The following is a 23,216-nucleotide window of genomic DNA, read 5'->3' on the forward strand; positions in this document are numbered from 1 at the left end:
AATCAATCCAATAACGAGCAAAGGCAGCTTATTTCAGAGATTCTCCAAGGTTAATGTTCCACCATTTCACTCCAGTGAAGAAGCTCAGATATGGATCCGGCAGAGAGATTACTTAGAGGTGTAATCCAACTCTGGTTGAAAACATGTCTTAGCCACATGCTTAATTGGCTAAATGAATCAACAGTCTATTTGATAAAGAAAAAAAAGAATAATAGTCATGCCTGTAAAATTATACCAACTGACGTACTGTACAAGAATGAGTAGAGGCCCAGAAAAGTAGGTTGAACTCTTCATATTAGTGATTGAGATGGATATTCAGCTTATCAGGGAAAATGTAGTTCACTGGAAACTTGATTGTGCCACTCACTGGAGAACTATAGATTGTGCTCAGTGAGAGCAGAGTTTAGCTTCCAGCTTTCTGCAAGTGACTACAAAATGGGACTACTTGTCTACTCAAAGAAGCATGTCTGATAACAAACAACCAAATCCTTCACCAGTATGGAGAGATGACATAACTGATAAAATAAAGGGCAGGTTAGGCACTAGTAGTAGGAGGCCTGGTCTTTACTTCCATCGACATATAGCTTGCCAGGCTTCCTTTACTCTTCTTGCAAGCATTTTATGATCCGATTCGGAGCGAACCCATGCTTATTAATTAGTAGTTGTTTTCCCTAGGCTGGTAGGGTTAATTACCGGGCAATCTTTAAAAGAGGATAATGCTGTTCTTTTTCCTCCAACTTGAATATTTAATAGGTTGACATGGTTTGTGGGATAGACTACGAAGAACTGGTTTACCTGGAATGAGTGATGTAGCCAATCTCTCTACTTGATAAGGTACTTCAGGGGCTTCCGAGTAGCAACTTCATACATTTTGAACAGTGGACCCCAAGAATGCCATTTTAGAAGCTTTTTGTGAATATGCCATAACTTTCCCGGAGAACGGCATTTTACCTTCAGCATAACAAAACATTATATTGTCCACTAGCCTCCTGCCTGGATTTTGTTCGCAGGACTCTGTAATTGATCCGAAAGCTTTGAATACTGGTCTCATGACTCTATGGTGCATTAGTCTGTTGTTTGTGTAACTTGTGGGTTCTCTTAACATCGAATCCTGGTTTTGGTTTCCTGAGTAGACCATTCATGAAGTCTTGATGAAGGTCTTTAATGAGTGCTGACTTGCCCAGATTGAGGGTTTGAAGTGAAGGGCCTCTCATTAGATTACGCCAGACTTACTTAGCCAATTTTCTGTTTGACTTAGCTCAAACTGAGGCTATGTTTGTAGTGCAAGAGCACTTCCATCCTCACTCCTTGAAAGTAGCCCAATCCCTAGGATATCTGGAACCACATAACTACACTGCGTGAGAACAAGTTGTAAGGGTAAACACTCATGTATCCCTTAAACAGTCTGTGATGTGCTATCAACATTTTCAATGCCTAATTCAACAATTGTAGGCTATCCTGTTTCAGTGGGTTTCTTTTGTGAATTTTAGTGTTTTCCAAAGTTATTGAAATCAGTGCTCATCAGTGTTTGTTCAGCTGTTTAACCCCCACAATAGACAATACCTGTATGATTCCAGTGTTTATAAAACACATTGTTTTTAGGAGTGATTGTTATAAAGCACATATTTAAAGAAATAATGCTGGGTGTGTAGTGTCTTCCTATGAAATGTTTGCATTACAGTCACTCACTTGCATCTCATTACCCTCCCTCACATCTCGTTTCCTCTCGCACTCGTTCTGTCAGGACTCTGGTTTACAGGACCATTATTGAATAGAAAAAGTAATAGTGCTGTATTCCAATGTCTTAATCAACAAATTCCTGGACGTACTTGGGGGCCATTCACCTACTCCTTACTGAATATTATGACATATTATTGGTGGCCAAATGTCACAGCAGTATAACCTTGTGAAACCTTTAAAATGTTGAATAATACAAGGTTAATTTTGTAGCCCTGCCTTCTATTGTTACTGAAACGTGATACTTTAAAGCATGCTCACCACTGCTTTTCCGCACTCTTTGCCTGACTATATTAAGGTGGTGCTCATGTTTTGTGTGGGCATTCATAGCTGCCAAGTGTTCCCATGGCAAAAGGCTCACTTTAAGTTAGTCCATTTCAAAAATCAGTGAAACAATTAAACACTGCCGAAAGATCAAATATAATTTTAATATTCCCAGATTCTCTACAGTGTATATTGTTAGATCAAGCCTATAACATGCCTCAAAGCACAGCACTTTTAATACAAGCACCCAAAACTGGAGGAAACAAAAAAGAAGAACAAGTAATATTTTGGTGACATCCTTAAACAAAAAAAGTCAAGCAGATTATTCTTAGAACAGTCTCTCTTGCTGCTTTTTGTCAAAACAAAGTTATGTTGTGTTGACTCCTTTAGAAAGAAATACAAATGACTCATTCTTTCTCACTTTCCTTTCTTTGAATGGTATTTTTATTTGTGGTTGTGCAGTTGTTTATCAGTGTTTTATTTGTTTATATTGATGATTGCTGTATCTTTATGTGGGTGGTGTTATTGGTTATTATAAGTTTTGACATAGCCTAAATACCTGCAATACGTACATAAACGAGGTCTGGCTCACCAAAGCCAGGGATATTGGGGTGATCGTGTAATTTGATACTCCCATCTGGTATAGCACTGAAGGATGAATGGGTGGTGGTACAAGAAATATAGGTTTGCTTCCCTTGCCAGTTTGTGTTGATTGTACTTGTACAGTGTCTGCATCTTGTTCATGTGGTGGGCCTGTATGACGGCCACCAAAGGACGTTTTCTTTTTCTTGTGTGTGATGTAGTTCCTATCCCTAGTTTTATATTCTTTAATCCAGGTAAATACTGATCTCCAAGACTAGTCTAGTGGTTGAGAGCTCAGTTAACACATAACCCTTTTGTCACACAGTGGCCTCTCGCTTTAGGGTGCAGTACCTAATTCCCTTTGTGTGTTTTTTAATGTAACACATTGTTCTTGCATTGTGTTTAAAGATACTGGAATTCTAAACAAAATCCCTTGTGCAAATTGAACTCTGTGCTCCAGCAGTGATGTGCACAAGCTTTCAAAGAATTCATTTTCAACCCTTCTGAGTCCAGGTATGAGTACCTGGAGTAGTTGACCCTGATCATTTCTTTTGTCTGCTTTTTCAAATCCTCTTTCATTTTTGGCATCAGCAGGAATCTGTCCACTTCTCATCAGCTTGAATTCATTGATTATCTAGTTGTAGAAAAAGAGTTTAAATTCTCAGGAAACACTGCAGTTCCCAGAAGATATAAAAGGGTGTAACCACCAAGTGGTCAGGTCTCTTTGAGAAACATAAAACTATTTTCTAATTTCTAGGGAATCCATCTTTTGTTGAGATGACTTGGCTCGGTCTACCAACATGTTTATTTATACTACCAGGTAAATGTTGGCGGTATATGGAGTACTGGTGCTGACTGGCTGAGATGCTTTCTCCTGGAGTGTGCACCTTCTAGCCTGTTGTATTGGGTTTAAGTTTAGATTTCTAGTCCCACTCTCCGAAGGTGTGCTTAGTGGTTGCTTATCATTTGGTAAACACCCTTGAAGCTGATTGGCATCTAGCCAGCAGAGCAGCTAAATAGCAGTGCTGAGAACTTCAAATCTTAGAATGAATGGGTGCATGGACATAGGCATCCTCAAGATCTAATTTGATGTATATTTCTCTGGCTGTAAAAGTGGTAAACATTGAACACTGGGGCACCCATTCTGAGAATGTTCCCTTATAAAGATTTTGAGAATCTGTTTCTGTGAATAAGACCGTGACACCTTTCTTTGTAGCATCAACTGTTTTGAGTATGTCTTGCATTTTTTCTTTTCTTTTTTTTGGTGACACCTATGATTTTCTATTTTTCATGAGGTACAACACGTTCAGCCAGAGGATATATGTCAGAAATGTTAATAAACTATTTCTTTGAGTCTGATTGTGTTTAATTTCAGCCTTCGATGATTGTTTGTGTTGCAGTCCATCTTTTCTCACCCAGTATGCCACTCTAAACCGAATGAGCCATATGCAGATAAATGCCTGGCCATGTCCCCTATAAATAGGCATACAAACAACCACAGGCCATTTTCGCCTGCTTGGGCCAGATCACTGGGGTGGAGCTTGAGCCCTATGGCACATGGAGCATGAGACCCATTGAGGCATAACGTTCGCATTTAGGGGCTCTATTGCAACAGTGTGATAGAAGCAATGCTTTAACTCATCAGCCACTGATGACTGGTCTGGCCACGCTTGGATTCATTTAGCCCCTGAATAATGACTAGTGTATGTGTGGTGTACCTTTAGAGATTGGAAGACACCTGACGAAGTTAAAGGCCGAATAGACTCATCAGTTTTCAAACCTGCAAATTTGAGATCAATGCAGGTTCCTGTAGTGGATTTATTAGTTCATTCAGAAATTGGATCCAGCTCATAAAAAAGTTGCCTTGTGGAAAATAGCCAGCTATAATTCAGGGATGCCTTGTTGTCGGTGTAAGTTGGGAGACGTTTCATCTTCCTCTTTTGGGCCTTGAAAGTTTGAGGAGTTTGTGTGCGGAAAGCAGTGTATTTTGTGTCTGGATGTCCTTTTAACTGCGGTGTTTTGTAAACAAAATGTTGTAATTTTTTTGTAAGTTTTTGTAATTCTTGTGTTTTTGTTTAAATAAAGAGGTGTATGGTGATTGAGTAAGCAGTGATGCTGAGACCTGCGAGGCTGAAGCTTACAATGTGCGCCAGTGTTCTGTATGCTGCTCTCTGGAGGAAAGATCATTTGTACAAAGTCTGCACCTCTCTGTAGATCACATTGTTGCAAATTGTTCTGTTTGAGATGCTTCCAGGAGAGTACTTTTAGGTGCCTTGGTGGTAGTATGTTTTTTATGTGGTGGGGTGCGTGCAGCACATGGTGATTTGTTATGAAGATAAGATTTGGGCAAATACAGAAATAGACCAGGATTGTCAACAGGGTCCACAATCACACATCCAAAATCTGTGGTTCCACCCCTTATGAAACTGCACTTGCATGAAAATGAAAAGCCAATCTCTTGTCAAGTGTACAAGTTGGGAAAGAAACAATACAATCAAAGGAAATTAGGTTGTGTTATTTTTAAGTGTCAAAAAATTATATTCTTAATGTTATGCTCTCCTCTGGTGCATGAATAGCCTGTGTTTAACTGTTTCAACTCTTTCCTCTAGTTTATCTGAAAATGAAGATCCTCCAGCTGTCTGTGAGATTTCTCCACTAGTGTCCTACTTTGGAGAGGTGAGCACGATACGTAGTTTACTTAGACACATGGAATAATGTTGTGTTTCATGGTTCCTCAAGCTGCCACTGTGATCTATTTATGAAGACATACCCTGTTCTAGGATGAGATTCTGTTGTAGCACTTCAGTTTACATTGTACATCTATTGTGAAGAGTGTGGTATGTCTCTCCAGTAGGTATTGCAGAATTTCAGTTCCATTTTGTGGCTTAGTGAGTCCCTTAACGTTGAACAAGGTTAGCAGGTCTCCCTTTTGAAAATTTGGACCCTCCATCTCATCACATTCGCCATTTTTTTCTCTCAAATAATGACATTTAGACCTTGTGCTTATCTCTCTCTCGACTGAACAGGTACTATACCCCTCATTTTGCTCGCGTTGCCTGTTATTTCCGTCTCTGTACCTTTTTGTTTTCAAGTGTATGCATTAAAATCATGTCTGTGTTATTTAGAGATACTAACTCAACCAATGACCTTTCAAACATTTACATCTTGAGTTTTGTTCTTGCATTGAAAAGCAGGTTTGTCAGCTTGCTTGCCTAATAGGTACCAACTGTTTCTTGTTTTTGTTTTCCTTATCTATTATTTAATTGGTAAACTTAAATATTGAGAAATAACAGCAAATGCAGGGACAATGCAAGTCCAGCTTGTACCCATATATAGATATAAATGTTGATTATGATGCATGCACAAATAGTACTTATATATAATATTAGAGAGCTAGAAAAGGGAAGAGACGGGTGAGAGAATAAGCTATAGAAGGAAGAGGGTAAAGAGAGAAAGGGAAGAAGGACAGAGAAAAGAAGGGAAGAAAGATGGAAACTACTAAGCAGGGAAGAAAGAGGGGGGTGGGGTAGTGAGTACAGTGATAGAAATGAGGAAGAAGCAAGAGTCTGAGCAAACTATATGGGAAGAGGGGGGTATCTTGCAAAAAGGGGACCATATAAGAAAAGTATCAATTTTGTCCATTTAATTGTAAATGATCTTTTCATCTGATGCGGTCTTGTACATCTCTGCAAGCCATTCCTCATGTGACTGCAATTGTGGAGAGGGAGAGCGCCAATGTTGCAAAATACACATTTTGGCAGCTGTAGGGGCAGGGACGAGCAATCTGCGAGCATGGCAGGTCAATTTGGGAATTTCCGATAAATGATGGATGAGAAGTAGGGGGGTCTGGAAATGGCGAAGGCAAATCAATAGACTCACAGAACATACTCTCCTGACCTCCAGAAGGGGTGTATGGTGGGACAATACAGGAAAATATGGACAATATCATAGGACGCATGATCATATCGCCAACAGTCAGAATGAGGTAGCAAGCCTGGAGCCGTGCCGGAGCCCAGTGCCAGCCCTGAAGGATCTTAAAAAGACTGAGTTTTAGGGCCTCCAAAATTTCTATCCAGTCTTCCTCATCATAGTCCACCTGGAGGCGAGCCTGCCAGGTCTTCCTGAGGCTGGCCAATTGTGGCTGAGAGTAAAGATGACAAATTGGAAGGTTGTATAGTCCAGACCGCGCCTTTAAACTGACCTCAAGTGTTGAGGTAAGAGAGCACCGGGCAACAGGAAATGGTCCAGGGTTGGGTACCCAATTTCCTCCGCAGACAATGACTTAATGATATACATCGCCATTGTTGGATATGCGACTTGCCAAATTGCAGCAGCGGGGCCAGGAAGCCAGAGTGCCGTTCAATCATAACCCACAATGGCAGGTCTTGGATCTGGTGGTGCATGCATGCCATTTGTGCCAAATGTAGGGCTAAACAGCAGTGTTCCACAGAGGGCAGACCTAATCCCCCTGCTGATCTGTGGGCAATAATCTTCCAAATTGCCGGACGAGGCCGCACTCACTGAGCCTCAGATGATGTCCTTAATGGTCTTATTTATCCGACGGAGGGTCGAGTGGGGTATTAATTGGGAAAGCATGTCTAACACGTATGTTCCAGACCCCTATTTACTAGAGTGCCCAGATAGCAAAGGCGGGTATTCTTCCACTGAAATGGGTACTAACTGTAAAGCATTGCCAGATTCAGTGATGCCTTTAGGGAAGTGATATTGCCTGCAATGTTTTAAATTGTCAGGCACTCTGTTGACAAAAGAGTGGATTGCTTTTATGTGTGTAAGGAAGCTCAACAAAGAGAAATGCTACTAGTTAGAGAGTTGCCTTCCAAGTATTTGCTTATATGATGCAATATTGGTGAAATGTCTTTTGCCTCTGCTTTTTTTCATTACCTCCCCGGTGGCAATGGACTACTAGTCACTTCAAATTTTGTGTTTACCAGAATCAGGTATGTTAGCTGCTCTAATAAAATAAAGTTAGTAAGGTTAACAGGGTATCTTTCTAGCATGTGCACTGGGGTTTATCCCTGAAAATAAAGATCTCTTGCAGTGCTTCGATACCAGTAGATCTACTGGTATCCTCAGCGGATCACGCCTTGCACTTTCTTCACGGCTTTACGCTGCTTGATGCCCCTTTAGGCTACAGCTGCACACTGTGTGACGGCCCTCAATCTTTTCTGCACCCCCCATCTAGCATACAGAGGTCATGAGAAACCTAGATAGGGCACAGTGCAGGCCCTCCTCCGGTCACGGCTCTGCACCGGGTGAGAGCCCTTCTTGTGGCCCTTTCAGACCACAGCGGTGCACCGTGTGACGGCCCTTTATCTTTGCGGTGCCCCTCACCTGGCCATCAGGTGTCACAGGCAATACAAACATGGTAACGTTCCTCCTCAGGTCACAGCACTGCACAGGGCGAGGGTCACTTCTCTTCTTCAGCATTGCATCAGAAGAGATGACTTGCCCATATTCTAAACCAGAGCCTCACCTAGCATACAGGGTTCACGGACTGTGCACATAGGCAGACTACCCAATCTGTGCGACTGTGCACACGGCAGACAGCCTCCACTCAGCTGGTTCCCAACTAGACCTCACTACTTCCAGGTGATCCCCCTCCTCAGTGTCCTCTGATCAGGCAGAAGCTGGTGCTCCAGGTGAGTGTTCTTCATTCTCCTGGGTGGTGTGTCTGTCTTGCTTTTTCTCCAGAGAGCAGTCTATCACAGCAGGAGATTATCCAAATGCGATAGCCCAAAACACTGGCCATGGGAGTAATGAGAAGATCACACTTGGATATCAGCCTCATAGATAAGTGCATCAAAAGGTTACAAAGGCCCTGGTCCTGCTCTTTATCATTCTCTTATCAGCCCCATCTCCTTCCTCAGATGTTTCCTGGCCCCTTTGCCCAGTGACCTCTTTCAGAATCAAAGAGCCCGTTGAAGAGTACTGAAGAGCCTGGCTCTTCCTTTTTCTAGTGTGTGTCCCAACCAGCTCTCAGAAATGCAGCAATTCACAAATCTGTTGGGGGCAGATGGGTCAGGATGCTCCTCTGCCTCCTCATTTTTCTCCAACAAGCCCTGGGACATGCAGGCCCTCATGCACTGTGCCACTGACTATGCACTCAGTTATCCTTAGCTCTGCTTGTGAACTTCCTTGTAACCATTCATGTACTGTACCACTTCCCAGGCGCGTGTGCACTCCAGCGCTATGCACTTACACATGATGGATTGCCTCCATGTACTGTTGCACACACTGGCTCACATTCATACCAGTGCAGTGCACTCCTACTTGCATGCGCTTACCGGCTTGCGTTCATACTAGAGCGGTGCACTCCCACATGCAAACTCTGTCTCCGTGTACTGTAGCACTCATTGGCTCATATACATACCAGCACAGTGGACTCTGGCATAGATGAGCTTTCTCCATGTACTGTTGCAAAACTGGCTCATGTGCCCGCCAACAAGATGCACCCAAAGTTTCTCCTAGTGTACGCCAAGGTTGAGCTGAGCACACAGCCGCAGAACCGCCCATGGGTAGGTCAGTAGGCCCCATTCCTATAAAACAGGCTAGACGTCATGGTCGTATTACTTGATTACTTAACTATAAAAACGGTATGCTGCCACCATGGCTCCCGTGCTACTCCGCTATTGGTAAGGGCGATAGCCCACTAACACTATGAAGGTAGTGCATGATGTGCCAAGCCTTGTCTAACCAGATTGCAATCTGTGAGACGGGCCTAGGTCATGGCACACATGCATGATCCATTTTCGCCCATGACCAGAAATTTGTATCAAGGATCCAGAAACCACCGATGCCATGGCACTTAGGGTAGGGGCTCATGTCTGGTACCATGTGAGTGACTTTTCTGTCCCACCAACACCCAAAGGAATTTTTGAGGCCCAAGACCAAACATCCAAACTACAAATTAAAGGCACTTATATTTTATCTGAAAATCCAGTCTATGTTCCTTCAAGTAAATGACTCTGCCAGATGTTCACTTGGGATGAGGTCCATGTCCATCTTAAAAGATGCTCGAACCATCCGACATTGGTTCTTAACATACAACCTACTGATCACAACAATGCTTCTCCCTGGTGTGCAATCTGGAATTCTGGGTTGTAGTTGGAACCTAAAAAATGAACAGTGCCTTTGCTATGTTGTGAGCTCTCATGCATCTTATCTAATAGCTACAAGGGACATTTTTTCCCCTAAAGCTTTTTTTCTATTTTTTTTATATATATAATAAAGTTTCATGGATGTTGTCTGACAGTATGGAAGTATGCTAAACTTTTAAATCTGAAGAGGGAGCCTTAGGGGAGTACTCATTTTTCAATAAGGAAACTTTTCCTCATCTTATTTTGACATGTGCAATGTATATATCTGACCGGTTATGTCACCAACTTTTGAGATTGTGAAAATGTGTAAGGACTAAATACCCCACTACCATAGCATACCATGCTTTATTGTTTTATTTTCTTTACAAAGAACGAACCTCTTCCCTCAGCCTTACTCCTGTGGCCTGAAATATCATTATAACTAACATTTAGTATGCCTTCTCTTGTAACTTTTTGACAGGTTATGCTGAAGTGTATGAGCATGCTTTTGAAATGGAAGGTATTCCTATTGAAAGAAAGCAAAAATGTGGGGGGAGTGACCTTTCATGAAAGAGTCATAACCACACAACAATGCACTATTTATAAAATGCCATGACTGGGATTAAAAAAAGACTAATGAGGAGCCTTGTAGCATTTTTAGACTAACTTGTTGACGCTATTTTTAAAAACCAAAACAGCATTGTTAACCATGGATCTTATTGTCTTGTTTTCTGCTTTGAAGCTGTATGTGCAGATTTTCGCACAGGCTATCCAAATTGTAACAAATGATGAAAAGCAAGTGCCATATTGAAGCTGTGCAATTACAATTTTGAACTCTCTTGCCAACATTTTTACAAAGTTGACTTTTGAAACTTTGCAAAGAGTTCCACTATATAAATTACTCCAGCAAGCGCTAATATGTTAAGGCATGCTTATCATGAACTTACTCTTCTGCAGTGTAGACCAAAGATAAGTTGTTTTGGATGTTTATACAGACTCTTCTGCTTAGGGATCCCTTTTTTGACCTTTTTTCAAAGAGTTTTTGGGACCTTGTCTCCTGGTGTGGCAGGGATGTCTGCAAGGAAGGCTGGTGTTAAGCCCTGTGGCATATGTCACCTGCAAATGTTGGTGACAGACCCACATCAAATCTGCCTCTAGTGCCTTGAGCGTGACCACAAAACCAGGCCCAGCGTCTATTGATGCACCATGAAACCCAAGGCCTTAAGGTAGCGGTCTCTCAAGCTTCTTGACATGCAATGCTGCAGCGGTCTTGATCTAGGTCAAGCGGAAGGTCCCGGGGATCGGTCGCAGAGCATTCGGGTATGTCCTACAAGCACAAAAAGAACAAAACATTGACGAGATGAGGGAGCATTTGAATTCGAGACTTGGCTCTGCAGTTGAGCCTGCGCCTGGACGGTCTCCGTACCTCCCCAAGTTTCCAGGAGCCGGAGTGACCCCCGCCCAACACTGAGAATTTTATTAGGCCTTGCACTTCCTATTTGGGCAGCACGTCCCTGCCAGAGCACCTTTGGGGCCAGTGGGTTTGGGAGAGGCCTCCCCTACTGGTCTTCCGCTGACTGGTTCACCCATGATGCTAGTCTTGCCCCTTGGATCTTTGGACGAATCTGAACCGGTGTCGGTTGAGCCACCTCAACCTGCACTAGCGCCGCTGCTGATGCTTGCACTGTCCCCATTCTCATCCCAAACTCCGACCCGGAGCCAGATGGGCATCGTTTGACACAGACTGGAGGCAATTCATTCAACCTGGAGCCTATGCCCTATTCCTATGGGTTGGGACTTAGGAAAGAATGGGAGGTGAACACTGGACCCTGAAAAACACCAGCCCCTAAATGTCACAGAGGACCGGTGTGAGGATTTGGCGGATGCCAGTAGACTGAGCTCTTCCCCAGATACGGACTTGTTCTCTCCTCCTACCGTGACTACGGAAGAGGAGGCTTCATTTGCAATGGCGGTGAAGAGGGCGGCTGAGAGTCCTGGGCCTTCAACTTGCCTCCGTGGCTGTCAAGGCTAACATCTTGATGGAGTTGCTTCAGTCGGCAGTCACCCCTTCCGACCCGCTTCTCTCTTTTAATGAAGCCCTCACTCGGTGCCTGGTCCAAGCCCTGCGCACATGCTCCAGTGATTAGGACAATAGCCCTGCAACATCGTCCTCCCCAGGGGACCCCAGCTTCCTCACCCAACACCCCATTTTGGAGAACTTGATGGTCCAAGTCTCCACTTCCAAACTAAATCCTGGGACATTCCCTACCACTCCACCAGACAGGGAATACAAGAGGCTGGAGAAAGAAGATGTTTTCTTCTGCCAGCCTGGTGCTGCGGTTGGTGAACACTGCTTGCCTTTTGGGCCATTGCTTGCACGCGCTCAAGGACTCTGTTGCACAGGTGCTGTCTATAGACTCTGAGGAGACCAGAGCCATACTCTCCCAATGTATTGCTGACAGGAGGGATGCAGCTAAGTTTGTCATACTCTGTGGGCTGGATACGACTGACTCACTAGGCAGAGCGTTTTCATTGTTGATGGCCCTGAGGAGCCACACTTGGTTGAGAACTACTGGCTTTTCAGGCGAGGGGGGGTTTTCCAGGCCTCGCTCATGGACATGCCCATTGATAGCTCCCATCACTTTGGAGATGACGTGGACTCGGTACTAGAGCACTTCAAGGACAGAAGAGCTATGGTCAGGTCCTTGGGCCTTTCTGTGGCCTACGCCAACCCCAGTCTGCCTTTCGCTCCTTTCGTGGACCCAGAAGGGGCTTCCGGTCGTGTCTCTACCCGCCCAGCTGCCATGGCATGCAAGGTTCCCTGCCCCTGCATGGCAGAGGATGCAGTACCCATATACCGGTGGGTCAGGTAGGCAGAGGTTGGACCAGTCCAACACCGCCTCGACAGCCGCAGTCTCCAAGCCTCTTACGTTTACCCTCTAACCATCATGGGCACCCAGTAGGAGGCAGGATATGCCACCACCTGCACCACTGGAGGTCAATAACATCCAACCGCTGGGTTCTCCAGATTGACTGAAGGGGCTACTCCCTCCCCTTTGTAACTTCTCCTCCACCCATGCCACCCACTTGTGACAGGCTGACTGAGGATCATATCTCCTTACTCCACCAGGAAGTGGCATCTCTTGTGGCCAAGGAAGCCTTAGAGAGGGTGCCAGCATCCGAAGTAGGTTGTGGTTGCTATTCCCGCAACTATTTTGTGCCCCAAAAAGACGGAGGCCTTCATCCTATCCTTAGTCTGCACCCTCCTAATTTCTTCCTGAAAAAGGAGAATTCAGAATGCTCATACTCACTCAAGTCCTGTCTGACCTCGACTCGAGATACTGGATGGTAGCGTTGGACATGCAGGACACATACCTGTTTTGCCTGCCCACAGATGTTACCTGTGGTTCACACTAGGTCACAAGCACTTTTAGTTCACCGTGCTCCCCTTTGGCCTTGGGGATTCACCAAGGTGATGGTGGTGGGTGCAGCTCAACTGCAGAGATCAGCAGTGCCAATCTTCTCCTACATCGACGACTGGCTGTTCAAGACTGACTCGTCTCACGCAGTCGTCTCCCACCTCCAGACTATGGCAGACCTCCTTTACTCCCTGGAGTTCACTCTCAACGTGGAAAAGTCACACCTGACTCCTTCTCAGAAGCTCCCTTTAATTGGAGCTGTTCTGGACAATGTGCAGTTCCAGGCCTACCCTCCTGAATGCTGAGTCGAGGATATTCAGGCTATGGTATCTATGTTTTAGCCTCTATCCTGGATTTCAGTGCAACTGACTCTGAGGCTGCTGGGCCTCATGGACTCCTTCTTGTGACACTTGCCCTATTGCATATGCAGGCTCTGCAGAGGGACCTGAAGTTCCAGTGGGCGAAGCATCAGGGGAATCTCTCCGACATGGTCCAGATCTCAGAGGGTGCTACAAAAGGTCTGTAGTGGTGCTTAATGAACTGCGATTGGGCAGCGGCAGACCCTCTCCCTCCCCAACCAGATATGAAAGTAGTGACTGATTCATCACTCCTGGGATGGGGCACCCATCTGGGAGTGGTGGAGATCAGAGGCCCCTGGTCTACGGCGGAATCTGAACTTCACATCAACGTGGTGAAGCTTTGAGTGATCCGACTGGCATTGAAAACCTTACTACCCTCCATCAATGGAAGGCTCATGCAGGTGTGCAACAAACCGGGCGTGGTGAGGTCCTGGACCTTGGGTCAAGGCATTTCCCTGGTAGTTCAACACCTGGCTGGATCTCTTAACGCCAGAGTGGACGAACTCAGACGAGGATGCCTAGTGGAGCACAAATGGCGTCTTCATCCGGAGGTAGTGCAAGGTCTTTTTCAGCAGTGGGGAGAGTCTTGGTTAGATCTGTTCGCCACCGTTCAAACACGCAATGTCAGAAATTCTGTACGCTGTAGTTTCCAAGGCAGCTCATCTTCGGAGACACTTTTCATCTCATGGAGCCCAGGCCTCATGTATGCCTTTCCGCCCATATTACTCTTATCCAGAGTTCTCGAATATCAGGAATGACCGAGCGCAAGTCATCCTTATGGCTCCGTACTGGGCTTGGAGAGTGGTATCCTGAGCTGTTGAGCATGGCCATCGGTCCTCCAGTCATGCTGCCCCTTCAGGAAGATCTTCTGTCGCAGCAGCAGGGGAGAGGTCTCCTCTTTAAAAAAGTGGGTTTCTGTTGCAGTAACTCTCCACTTTTTGCCAGATTTTTGATGCACTGTGACAGAATGAGCCCTGGGTCCCTGCCAATCAGTTTCCTATGGCCTTTGTTCTTTCCCCAAACTGTACCTTTAATTCCTCAATTGCCACACTTCTGGCTCACCTGTAAGCCCATTGTAAAAGGTACCAGTGATACCAAGGGCCTTGTGACCAGAGAGGGTCTCTAAGGGCTGCAGCATGTATTGTGCCACCCTCAGAGACTTCAACAGAACTGGAGCCAAGGGGGTCTAAAAGGCAGGTCGCCCCCCACTCATAACCATATACGCAACAAGACCTGCCTCGAACAATGATTCTTATCTTTCTACGCACAGTGAACACATCCTACTCAGAGACCCTGGTACTTACAAAGCCTATTTCAATTTTGTACCATCTATGCGGCACTACTTGCCAGTCGCCAGGTGGGTCTAGTGTCACTAGCTCTTGAAACTCCTAAGTGTCAAAGTGTATTAACAACAGTGTTTCCCTGGTAATCTATTTCCCCAATGATGTGTGAGAGCAAGGAAGGCTCAACAGGTCCCTATAATGTGGTGCCTGTTCAGATACCGCCAGGAAAGATGTGCAAAAAAGTGAGAGGGCCGGCAGTGCCTACGGAAGTAACCCCAACGAGGATGTGCGGACAGGTACTCGCCTGCTACCTCACGTTCTCATCATAGGCCACTGCCGTCCAAATTAAAGAAAGAGAACAAATCAAAAGTTCTAATGTAAACCTTAACTAACTAGTGTCTAGTGGAACTGATAATCTAAACTGTGTCTATGTTCCAATAAATAATAAAGTGAGTGTCGACCCCAAAAGGACAAGGGAGACTGAGTCTGATCAGGACTCACATCACTCCCAATTAAAACCGGGCAAGACCACACTAGCTATATGGAACTTTATTCTGTGCTGTGTGTCTGTCCAATAAAAACCAACATGTTTCGTTGCCTGTTTAAATTAGCGGCAACTTCTTCAGGGCTAGGGTCGACTGGCCTCTCTGCTTTGCTAGTCCTGACCAGTGTTATGTCTGTCAGCACCTGAGGGAAACACAATTAAAAAACACACACATTCAGTATGGCGCTCCCATTACTAATATAGGTGATACACACACTCATGAGAGCGATTTGTAACTTCACTGGATTGCTTAAAATATGTGACTGCAGAACCTCAGTGGCTCATATTTACCGTAAGGGTTGCTCACTTACAGCATACCTCAACCCTCTGTATTGGTTGGTATGTACTGCCTCAGATAGTTCAGAATTGCTTGCCCCTTGACCGCGGACTCGCGTTTCTAAAATACATGGAGACAAAGCATAGTATTATAAACAAGGACACGAATTTAAAGGGTTTTGCAACAACCACAGCTCATGTTCTTATTGTCAAATGCACTCGGGCTCATTATCTCGTTATTGCCGGCTGCGGATAATGTTGCCGACATCTTGTTATGCCTGTAAATTACTTGCGTGTATTGAGTGTTGAAGACCACCCTCAGAGACCCCTTACCAAACACATACACAAAAACCTAAGAGTCGACATGGCACCCATCTCTGGCTGCCATGCCCCCCCCCCCCCCCCAACCACTGCCTGTGCCATAGGTAAGTCACCCCTCTAGCAGGCCTCACAGCCCTTAAGCAGGGTTCACTATACCACAGATGAGGGCACAGCTGCATGAGCAATGTGTCCCTACAGTGTCTGCTGTCCCATTCACAGACGTAAGTGCAGTAGAGACATATTGGGTACATGGGCTGGGAGTTTGTCATTACGAACTCAACTCCACAGCTCCATTATGGCTTTACTGTATGCGAAGGAGTTTGGTATCACACACTCCTCGGCCTAATAAACCCACACCGAAGCCAGTGTTGGATTTATTACAAAATGCACTCAGAGGGCATTTTAGAGATGCCCGCTAAAAAATGGCCATCTCCCTAGTTTCCAGCTGACTGGTCTGCACCAGCCTGCCACACAGACATGGTTCTGACCCCCTGAGGTGAGAGTCCTTGTGCTCTCTTTGGTCCGGGACAAAGGCTGCTTGGGGTGGAGGTGCTTCACACCTACCCCCAAGCAGGAACAGCATTCAGGGTGGTGAGCCTCAAATGCTTCCTGCCTTCTGATATGCTAGCCAAGGCCTCTCCAGCTAGTGGAGATGCCGCCCCCCTGACCAAACCTCAATTTTGGTGGCAAGGTCGGCGGGAACATTTGTAGCCAGGAGAGGTGTGTCCCATCTCAGCCAGGACCACCCCTAAGGTGTCCAGAGCTGAAGTGACCCCCTCCTTAGGAAATCTTCCATCTTGGATGAAAGGATTTTAGCCAATCCGGTTAGGGGATGCTCCCTCCCCAAAGGAAGGGCACATACAAAGGGTATAGTCGCCTTAAAGGCAAAGTAGCCCATTGGCTACTACCTGCCAGTACCTGTAACCGGCCGTTACAATTAAGATGGTCTAAACATACCGTTCATTTTAATCTGAGTGTGGACACTTTGAAAATTAAAGTATGTATAAAAAAAAGTGGGACACGACTCATTTTAGTTTAAAAAAAAAAAAGAAAAAATTATTTTGTACTTTATGGGGTGCTGGTGGATGATATGATCATCTACACTTTATTTCTCTTCACCTTTTCTCACACAATTGCAAGACTTGGGCAAAAACTCTTTCCCCTTTTCTTGTCATGATAGCTACTGATGATTACCATGCGAGCAAACTGGTGAGTACCAACCAGTAGCTCCATTGATGGTGCTTACGTGAGGTACTTTCTGACTTCCCTCACCTTTTTTCCTTAATTGATGTGACCTTGTGTGCAGTTGGTTGACAAACCTTACAACTTTTAGAAAAGAACACTTTGAGGTGGGCACGACTGATAAACAAGCGTAGCCTAACCTAGGAGTATACAAATATTCATTTTTTGTTGATGTAACATTAAAAAGTTGCAGTGTTCTACGTAACCAGGTCATTGGTGTATGGACTTCGTGAGTGGAGTGCAACTTTGCTGTTTTCCCCCTGTTGCTCAAATTTTCTTGATTACAATATATACAGAGCCAGCTTCCTACATCCACCCGAACCTGTCAATTGACCGCTTTCGACTTTCTGTTCGAAGTTTGCGATGTCACCTTGGCAGCCAGGCATCCCTTCACCAAGATGGTATACACCTGCTGTTGGGGCAAGTTTGTTATGTTTATGATTTATGTGTCAGGTGGTGTCGTCTGGGGTCAGGTGGTGTCTGGTGTCAGGTGGTGTCGTCTGGTGTCATGTCTTGTCATGCGATGAGTAGGGAAGGCCTGATGATGGAGAAGGAGATCATATCTGTTTCGTCTGGAATAGCCATGTCGGGGGGGTTCCTTTCGGAAGTCCATAATGGAAGTTCTGAAGTGTTTCAGGAGGTCCCACCAGGTCATAGCTGCGAGGGATGAGAAGGAGCTTCCTCCGCTTCTGGTCTTCTTGATGCGAGGGAGGTGTGCTCTTGCCTGGGACGCAGATTGAAGGTGTCTGGTGGGTTGGTAGAAGTTGAGGCAGTGGTTGAGGTAAGCTGGACCGTTGTTGTAGAGAGCTTTGTTGGCATGGGTGAGTGGCATGAACTTTCATCTTTCCTAGACTGGGAGCCAGTGGAGATTGTTGAGATGTGGAGAGATGTGGTTATTTCATTTGATGTTCAGGATGATTCTGGTGCGGCATTCTGGGTGGTTTGAAGTCTGCATGTGACATGAAATGGGATTCCGATGTAGAGGGCGTTTTTGTAAACAAGTCTACTTGTGATAAGAGCCTGGGTTACCATCATCTGGTGTTCAGTGGGATCCACTTGAAAATCTTGCATAGCATTCGCAGGATGTGGAAGTATGGTGAGGAGACGGCATTGATCTGTCTGCTCAAGGAGCGGTAGGTGTCCAGGATGATGCCGAGGTTCTTGGCATGGTCTGCAGGGGTGGGTGGGGCCACCATGAGGCGTCTCAGGGGGAGTGGTTGTTGCCGAAGATTAGGACTTTGGTTTTGTTTGTGTTGAGCTCGAGGCAGTTGTTTTTCATCCAAGCATTAGTGTTTTCCATGCACTTGGCGAAGTTTGCTTTGGCGGTAATGATTGAGTCAGTAAGGGAGCAGATTAGCTGTTTGTCGGTGTAGGGTATTATGTTGATGCTGTGGACTCGAAGTCCACGAGGGGCGTCATGTAGACGTTGAAGAATGTTAGGCTGAGCAACAAGTCTTGAGGGACTCCGCAGTAGAGTTTCTTGGGTCCTGAGGTCGGGGGGGGGGGGTGTGTCTAACTTGTTAAGTTCTGCCCTTGAAGAAGGAGGGTATCCACTTGAGGCCGATCCACAGATACCCAAGTGCTAAAGCTTTATGATGAGTGACTTATGGGACACAGTATCGAAAGCTGCAGAGAGGTCGAGGAGGATGAGTGCGGCCTTTTCTCCTCGGTCGAGGATGCTTCGGGTGTCTTCGGTGGCCACGATGAGGGCTGTCTCTGCATTGTGGTTTGTGTGAAAGCCTGATTGAGCTGTCTTGGAATTTATGGAGTTCCAGGTGGTTTGTGAGTTGGGTATTGATGGCTTTCACAATGACTTTAGCTGGAAAAGGCAGGAGGGAGATGGATCTGTAGCTGCTTAGGGTGTTTGAGCTGTTGTTTACTTCAATAGGGCATTGACTTCTGCATTTTTCCAGCAAGACAGGAAGGTGGCAGTGGTTATGGAGGTTTTGTTGATAGCGGTGAGCGCGGGGGAAATGATGGTTCTTCTAAGGCTGTATATGAAGTGGGCGCAGGGGTCTGAGGGGGGCTCCATAGTGGAATGGTATTCATCAGGGCGGTGGCTTCTTCCCCTCGAGGGTTTACCAGTTGCTTAGCTGTTTAGCAATAAAGGAGGTGTCTGACTGGTCAGGAAAGTTCATATCTGTAGGCTGTGGGTTGATTGTGTTGTAGATTGTGGCAAACTTCTGTTCATACAAGTTTAAGAGGTTGCAGAGTGCTTGGGATGGGATAATGTTGGCAGCTGCAGGATTGGAGAACTCCTTGGCAATGGTGAAGAGCTCTTTGTCATTGTTGGAGTTGGCTTTACATCTGAGAGTTGGAGCCTTTTTCTTTGCTTCTCGTAGTTGGTGGTGGTAGAGGTTGAAGACAGCTTTGTATGTGGCACTTCCGTTGCTGTTTTTGGTGTCTCTGTTTTTTCTTAAGTTGTTTGCAGTGGCGCTTGGACCCACTGAGGTTGTTCTTATACCAGCTGATCGTTTGTTGTTTTTGTAGGTCTTGTTTCTAGTGAGAGCAGTATGGTTGGAACAGTTGGCAAGCTACTTTTTGAAGAGCTTGGTGTCAACATTGATGTTCCCGGTGTGGTTGGGTGGGCATTACTGTAGGTTCTTCGTTCAGTTTTCTTCTGATATTTTGCCCTATTGTCTTTGAGTTTTTCTGGTGGGGTGCCTTGGTGGGCAGATGATGTATAGTGGTCAGTCCATGTGAGTGCGGTGTGTGGGTGGTGTTGATCCTGCTGTTGGAAGAGAACATAGGGTAGAGGTTGTGGCCTGCTGTGTGGGTTGTCATTGAACGAGCTGGGTGAGTACGAGGTTGCTGAGGCTGTCGAGGGCTGTGGAGTTAGGGTCTGTGGTGCCTTCCAGGTGGAAATTGAGGTCCCTGAGGAGGATGTAGTTGGTTGATGGAGAGAGGAGGGATGAAGTCTGCAAAGTGGTTCTAGAATTCCACTCTGGGGAAAGTAGGCAAGAGTTCCATTAAGGGTAGCGTTTTAGTCCGTTCATATTTTGAAGTGGAGGTGTTCCAAGAGATTGGTGTCAGTCCATGGAGGTGGTGCAGTCAGTTGTGTTTTTGTAGATAATCGCAAGTCCTCTGCCTGGTTTGTGGGTTCGGTCCTGGTGTATGATTTTGTAGGTGGCTGGGATGGCTGCGGCGATGTCTGGGTTGGAGGCTGGATTGAGCCATGTTTCAGTCGGGAAGAGAGGGTTGGTTGTGTTGCTTTTGAGGAGGTCCCAGATTTCGGTGGAGTGTTTCCAGACGGATTGGACATTGAGGAGTATGGCAGACTGTTTGTGCGGACTGGTGGTTGTGGTGGCGTTGTTGGATGTTTGGAGATTCAGCATCTGAGGTGTCTGCGGTGAAATCGCAATACGTGCAGGAGAAAGCTCCTACTTTGGTGCTGGGGGATGTGCAGCAGTGTGTTTTCTGTTGTGTGTTAAGGTCGCAGAGGAGTAGTAACGACATTCGTTGACTCCAGTGGCAGCTGTGGTTGTCATGTTGGGTTGGATGGTCGTGGGGCCAGGATTTCTGGACTGGGCGCGGTGCGGACGGGCACAGATGGGCTTGCCTTCAGCTCACCAGCGGTGCACTCGCTGCAAGGCAGCACTGTGGCTTGCATTAAGTAGGTTCTGAGGTAGGTGGGGCTTCTGTTGGTAGGAGGAACAGTGAGGGGGGAAAACATGGGCAGCGGCAGTGTCACTTGTTAAAAGGTGGGCAACTGGATCAGGCTGGAACATGGTGGAGCATGGTGTGCAGAAACAACAGGTTGATCCCCTTTTGTCTCCCCTTTCACAGGTCCATCTGTGTATTCTTTCTCTTGCCCAGCAGAGCTCGGCTTTGGGCTACTTAAAAGGCTTTCTTTCTGCCATCTCCGCATTTCTGCGGTTGCCAGATAAGCCATCCCTTTTCAATTCCTATATTGCACAGGTCTCCAACACTTGTTTCCACTTTCACCGTTCATCATGCCTCAGTGGGACCTACATTTTCTAATGTGCGCTGCCTTCGAACCGCTACACACCTGTCCTATCGGGCTCCTTAATTTCAAGATGGCCTTTCTAGTGGCAATAAAATCTGCCTGCAGGGTCATTGAGTTCCAGGCTTTGTCATCTAAGCTTCCGTACCTCAACATCTTCCCAGACAAGTTGGTCCTCCGTGCTAGAGCTTCCTTCCTACCGAAAATGGTCACTCCCTTTCATGTAGGCTAGTCCATCACCCTGCCTACTTTTTATGCTCCACCTCATTCTTCTCAGGAAGAGGAGCAACTCCACCGGCTGGACATAAAAAAAGCATTGTCCTTCTACAAAGAGTTCCGTGTGGACGACCAACTCTGATTCGGGTATGTCGGAGCCCAGAAAGGGAAGACTGTACAGAAACTAACCATCTCCCAATGGATCATGCCCTCTATCAAAATCTGCTACGCATTGGCCAAGAAGCAAACCACTGAGGGTTTGCATGCTCATTCCACTAGAGCCAAAGCTGTGACCATTGTGTTAGCACATGGAGTCCCGGTTGTGGGCATCTGCTAGGCAGCAACGTGGGCATCTCTACACACATTTATCAAGCACTACTGCCTGGAAAGTCTGGTCCGTAGGGACGGCACCAAGTCTGTTTGGTCCTGCAGGACTTTTTAGTGTGAAATTACTTCGGAGGCCCTCCTCTGGTGAGGTATTGCTTGAATATCTAATCTAAGAGAAATCTGCGGCTAGAACGCTCTATCAAGTTACTTACCTTCGGCAACGCCTTAGCTGGTGGAGACTAACTGCAGATTCCTTACAACCCATCCATCCTCCCTGCTTTGTGAACTGATTTATAGACTTGGCTTTTCCCCTTTCAGGGGCCTAATTTTCACACACCAGTAGTCTGTACTCTTCGCGGTTCTACACTCCTGGAGTGAAAAATCGTGAAAAGAAACTGCCTTCTGCCTATAAAGGCACTGCCTACGTCACTTCTGGCACGGATGAAGCCACACGGAGCGAAACGACGCCACCTTCAAAGCACAGGGGTACTGCTCACGAAACAATTTTTTGGTCTGATTCCTTGGGGATGATTCTAAGGTAATGAATCTGCGGCTAGATAGTCTCTACTAGAAAAGGTGTTACCAAAGGTAAGTAACTTGTTCTTCAATTGTCATTGAAAAGTATTGTGCAAGTTTTTAGTCCTAAAAGGACACCAAATTCATTTGAGTGTCAGGTTTCTTTATCTGAAGTGTTTCCAGATTGCAAACTAATCCACTTTTACGGTTTCCTCATTTTCAGGGTTTGGACGTATACATGAAGGCCAAAGATTTTACCTCCCCATTTATAGTTGTTAGAAACCAAGCTAAAGTGATGGAAAGTGCTTGACTACAGTGTATAGCTTTTCTTGTGGAATCTTCGTATGGGGACCTCTACCTGCCCTTGAAGAACGACTTGTTGTGAAGCGACAAGTTAGAAAATGCATATCATCTCGAACTTGTGCCAAATTATATTCTTGTGATCACAGAATTTGTTTCCCATTGAGTGGAAAAATAATGAACTATTATGTACGTTCCTTTCGAACTGTTTTTTTACCAAAGGCTTTTTATATCTCTGCATTTCTGGGCCATGAATGTAACAGTACTGTGACTTCTTCCTCCAATCGAGGACCAGACTGACTGTCTCATGAACTTTAGAAGTAACCTCTGAAATAACAAGTCATGACGTCCCTAAGGATTTGCTTCTTGTTTTTACTTGCCGCTTTTTATAGAATTGCAAGTGCTTCTCAATACATGATTAAGGATGTTTACAGCTTTAAAACTTTGTAACAAACCTTCTTGGCAGAGGTACTGTTTTACAATGTTAATCAATGCTTTGCTATCATACAACCTTGAATACTTTAATAAAGTGCCTCAACTGCTTCTATCAAGCGAATACCAGTGTACTGATACGGGCTCCTGTTAGGAGTTGTGATTATACTAATGCTTCCAGGTCTTCAAAAATGTTCGATGTCCTTCAGCAGCAGGTTAAATGTGGTCTATCTATTCCATAAGCATTGGCAATGTCTACCTTTTTGTTTTGTGATATATATATATATATTTGTTAATACATGTTGTGATGCATTATACAGAGGGGGATAAATTGAAA

General features: G+C 45.5%; 1 protein-coding gene across 1 annotated transcript in view; it reads left to right on the forward strand.

The window, feature by feature from the left end:
* The window catches only part of UAP1L1 (UDP-N-acetylglucosamine pyrophosphorylase 1 like 1), a 166,204-nt gene extending 143,210 nt beyond the window's left edge, over positions 1-22,994 (forward strand). Inside the window, exons 8-9 of the mRNA XM_085611235.1 lie at positions 5,193-5,259; positions 22,371-22,994. Of these exons, the coding sequence (XP_085467361.1) occupies positions 5,193-5,259; positions 22,371-22,457 (154 nt within the window). The 3' untranslated portion in view covers positions 22,458-22,994. The remainder of the gene's footprint in view (positions 1-5,192; positions 5,260-22,370) is intronic.
* Positions 22,995-23,216: the final 222 nt, after the last annotated feature.

This window comes from Triturus cristatus, chromosome 1_2, assembly GCF_964204655.1.
Source record: "Triturus cristatus chromosome 1_2, aTriCri1.1, whole genome shotgun sequence".
In the NCBI taxonomy this organism is placed as follows: domain Eukaryota; kingdom Metazoa; phylum Chordata; class Amphibia; order Caudata; family Salamandridae; genus Triturus; species Triturus cristatus.